Here is a 4,329-nt window from a genome sequence, read left to right on the forward strand (position 1 = left end):
TGCTTTGTTGTGTCACATGGATCATATAAGATTGCATAGATAATTTTATGGGAAAATTGAACCCTTTAAGAATAATGTTTTATTCCTAGTTGATAGAATATTGTACCTGGTGTCATTATGGCAATAAAAATCTAATAGTATATAATTAAGTAAAAACTAAATTCAAATAAGTAATACTCTAACTACTACAAGTGTCTATATTCACATAACTCATAAGTAATAAGTCAAACCCAATCAAATAATTTGTTATTTTCAATCGAATCAAAGATGAAATACTTTTTCTGGTTCTTACTTCTCAGTCAATAGTGTTTGGGTTTAATAAATGATCAGTCCAATATCATAAGAAACTCATCCTAATTACTAGACAGACGACAGGTGTGGGTCCCACCCCATAGTTGACCTAAATTCAGATGATTAGAGATCCACAAAAGAGCTTGAGAAGATGATCATCTGAAAAGGCAATAAAACCACATATCCCAATAAAGTCTTATCTTATCAAAGTTACCTATATGGGAATTCCCAACAATATAAATAGCACTAGTCTCATAAATGAACATGTATTCAATTATAACCTATCAAAAGCTAGAGCATCTCTCACTACAATTGTTGCATTCTCTCTCTACCTCAATCACATCTGATCGACTTGAGCGTTGGAGGGGTAATTGCGGAAATTACGAATATCAGATCTCAGATTTACCTTATTGGGGTCTACATCAAGTCTCTCCACCCTTAACAATCCTTAATTTCTTAGACGGAAACAAAACTTTAGAGAAACTACAAGTGCTTTCCTACTTATATGGGAAAATAGAAAGCATTAGTTCTAATATACTGCCAAACAAAAGCTTCATATATCATTAGAATTCATCTATACATACAAAAAAGACGACTCTAACAAAAGAATTATAGCACTTAGTATTGCCCTGTTTGATTACTAACAATCTAACATAGTAACATGAATCTATTACAAGAAGCAAAGCTAGTGAAAAAACAAAATGATAGTTTGTTATACAGGTTTCCAACAAGAAATGGCATACAAGATCCTCCCTTTCCAACCTTGAACCACCCAAAAACCATCTTCATCATAACTAAATTCTGGTCTAAAACTCCTTCTAACCATAGCCCTTGCCCTCCTCAAAAGCTCGCGGTCTAATCCAACTTGCTTAAACCCTGCCCTTTGAGTCCGAATTTGCCATTGTTTATAGCTTTCAGGCCTCTCAACCCTCTCTATACCTTCACATGCTATTACATTCAAGGCTTGAGGCCCATATAATTTGCTCTCGAGTAACAACCTTTCGCTATCTTCCCTACTCATTGTAGACTCGAATATATCAAACAAGGCCGAGTAATGAAACATAGCTTCCTTGAATCGATTTAGAAAGAAAGGAACACTCGATGTGCTATTCACAACCGCGTGCAAAAATATATCAGGACTAATCTTCTTAACCAACTTTAGAAATTTATCCCTTGGGCTATTTTCCTCTACACTTTCATCAAAGAGTTGGTGTGCCCTGTACAAACAATTTACTACAAGAGGCTCATTCCTCTCAATTTTGAGCTCCTCAAGTTGAACATCCTCCCATTTCTTAGCTATAGGACAATATTCAAAGGGAACATTGTACTTCTCACAATACTTAGCCAAACATCTCCCTGTCTCTTCAATCTTTTCTGAAGGCCGGAAACCTTCTTGAGGCAAATCGATCCCTGTGATTCGGATCCTTGGGGGTCCATTAGGCCTCTTGGAGAGATTTTGTATAATGCAAGGCCATTGAAGACCATAGTAAATTCCAAAATCTATAATGTGAATACTAGGTGCTTCTTCAACTAGTCCTGCAATTGTCTTGTTCATGGTGTAAAAAGACATAATTTGGAAAGGCACTGATGCTACATAGATTCTGTTAGCTTTAAGGACCTCAGAGGGTGAAATTTCTTTGTTGACATGAGTTAACTCTAACCCATTTCCTTCTAATCGCGCTTCAAGTCCATTCGCAAGATAATGTGCAACTCTTTGTAAGAAATCTCCATGGGGAGATGAATGCTGCCTTATTTGCTTAAGCATCTCATAAGCACTAATCAAGTCTACTTGCGCGACACATTGAGCACACCGCGTTAATAGTCCCCTTAAATCAACAACTTGTACTTTGTTGCCTCGCTTCTTTGACACCTTAGAAGAATCATCTCCTGAGTTTTGTGGCTTGCATCTGTTATTACATAGTGCACCTGGCTTACTTCGTCCTTCAGGGCAGAGTATCACATCACCATACTGCTCAATTTGCTCTTTTACATCATCATTGCTAGGAGCTAAATTCTTGTTGTTTCTTCCATTTGTATCTTGATTATTTTCCCCTTCATCATGCTTTCTTCTCCTAGAATTATCAGTAAAACTCCCACCATTTCCACTAATTGGTACATTAGAATTACCACTTTGATCTTGAAAAAGTGTTGCAGTATTTGTATACAAGTTCATATTCCCTTGTTCATGAACATTAATGTCATTCATGAGGAAAGCAAATGCGGCTTCCTCAGAGTGGTTCGCCTCTCCTCCTCCTCCTTCTCGTCTTCCTCCTCCTCCTCCATTGATCACATTCACAGGGGCCGGAATCGAACCGACCCCATTACATGATTCTACTAAGGGTAAACTACACCCAAAATTACCATCATTAAGATTTCCAACAAAACTAGTATTATGAACAATACTGTGATTAGCAGAAATAACACTTGGGGGATAACTATGTAATGGAATACTATTACTAATAATGCTGGAAAACATGTTATAATAATCATCTAAGCAAGTTTGAGAAAGATCAGAAGGTGGGTTTTGATGAAGATTATTAGCTGAAAATGGAAATGAAAAATTATTCTCACCAAGAAGATTAGAAGCAGCAACATCTAAGGATTTGTAGGACATTTGAGCAGCCATATAATCTTCAAGAGTTGAATTTGGAGTATCAATATAATCATCTTGAGAATGATATTCTTCCCTTAAAAGATCATTTATGTAATTGAAACAAGTATCAGGAATATCAGGAACTTCTGTAGGATCTAATAATGAATCAAATTGTAGTTGACTTAAATGATGATGATAAGGAACAATTTGGCATTCATTATTAAAAGGTTGAACTTGAGCAGAAATCTCAATAAGTTGTTGATCATTGTTATTGTAGTTTTGAAATGATGGGTTTTCAATTTCTTGATCACTTACAAAACTCTGACATGATATTATTTCTGGGTTGAAACCATAGAGATTCATCTTTTTTCTAACTTTTTAGGACAAAAAGAAGTAGAAGAAACTAGGTTGTTTTAGTTTAGATTGATTGAAAATGGTAGATTGAGGTTGGAATTTATAGAGAGGTTTAAAGGAAGAAACTTGTGGTAAGAAAAATAGGGAAGAAATGTTGGGATCATACAGCATGGAGAGGAAACTAGAGAAGGATGAAAAGCTCAAATAAAGGTTGTCAACTTTACTCAGAATATTTGCCTTTTGGGAAAAGAGATTGATTATGAATATTAATGTACTACTATATGGAATATAAACATGAGATGTGTATAGAATATTGGATTAAAGCAGATTTGCTAGTCGGCACCTCTTGAAGAATCATAAGTTATATTGAGAGACGTTATTTTAATTTGAAGTAAAGTTTTTGTCCCCTTACCTATACAAATAAATTAAAAGACGTGCGTAATAATATATATGCGCCACGTGATATCTTTGTTATTTTAGTAAAATTGTCAATGTGTACATAAGTCATGTCAATTAACAAAATACTCGTTTTCTTAGTAGTCTAGGACTCTAATATATATACTTACCATAACTTTAATACATATGGAGCGTTTTGTATTCATCACACAAACATCGTTAGAATTTTTAATGCACTGTATTGGTTTTTTATTTAGGTTCTCAAGTTTTCATGTTTAATCTTTGCTTGCTCCTTAATCGTTATTTCTTATTTGTCATTTTCAAGTTTATTATTCTTATTTGATTGCATAATTCGTGAATGATAAGGGTAGTCAAGTAAATAAGATGAAACTCAATGGGTTAAAATATATGCAAAAGAAGTTAGTTTTGGACTAGTTTTAGAGTTTTGACTAGTGAAAAACTCTAAAAGGGGTGTTTGGTAAAATCGAGTTTTAAATAGAGTTTTAGAATGAAATTCTCAAAATGAACTTTAGAGGATTAGGTACAAATGTGTTCAATTACTTTTTTTGCCTCTAATAATACTACTACACATTGTATTAAAATGTCTATAAATGTCATTTACTTAAACAAATGGTAATAAGCTTTTAGCAATCAATTAATTGTTACCAAACACATTTATAAAAAAAAGTTATCAA

The 4,329-nt window shown here is 34.0% G+C and overlaps 1 protein-coding gene across 1 annotated transcript; it reads right to left on the reverse strand.

Annotated features, from left to right (window-relative positions):
• Positions 1-826: 826 nt before the first annotated feature.
• LOC104900447 (scarecrow-like protein 30) lies at positions 827-3,505 on the reverse strand. The gene has a single exon (XM_010687863.3). The coding sequence runs from the start codon at positions 3,245-3,247 to the stop codon at positions 1,004-1,006; it is 2,244 nt and encodes a 747-aa protein (XP_010686165.2). The 5' UTR covers positions 3,248-3,505; the 3' UTR covers positions 827-1,003.
• Positions 3,506-4,329: the final 824 nt, after the last annotated feature.

The sequence above is a fragment of the Beta vulgaris genome, chromosome 7 (assembly GCF_026745355.1).
Source record: "Beta vulgaris subsp. vulgaris cultivar EL10 chromosome 7, EL10.2, whole genome shotgun sequence".
Classification (NCBI taxonomy): domain Eukaryota; kingdom Viridiplantae; phylum Streptophyta; class Magnoliopsida; order Caryophyllales; family Amaranthaceae; genus Beta; species Beta vulgaris.

Coding starts and splice junctions, on each gene's coding strand:
- LOC104900447 (XM_010687863.3), bottom strand. CDS start 3,247: ATGAATCTCTATGGTTTCAACCCAGAAATAATATCATGTCAGAGTTTT.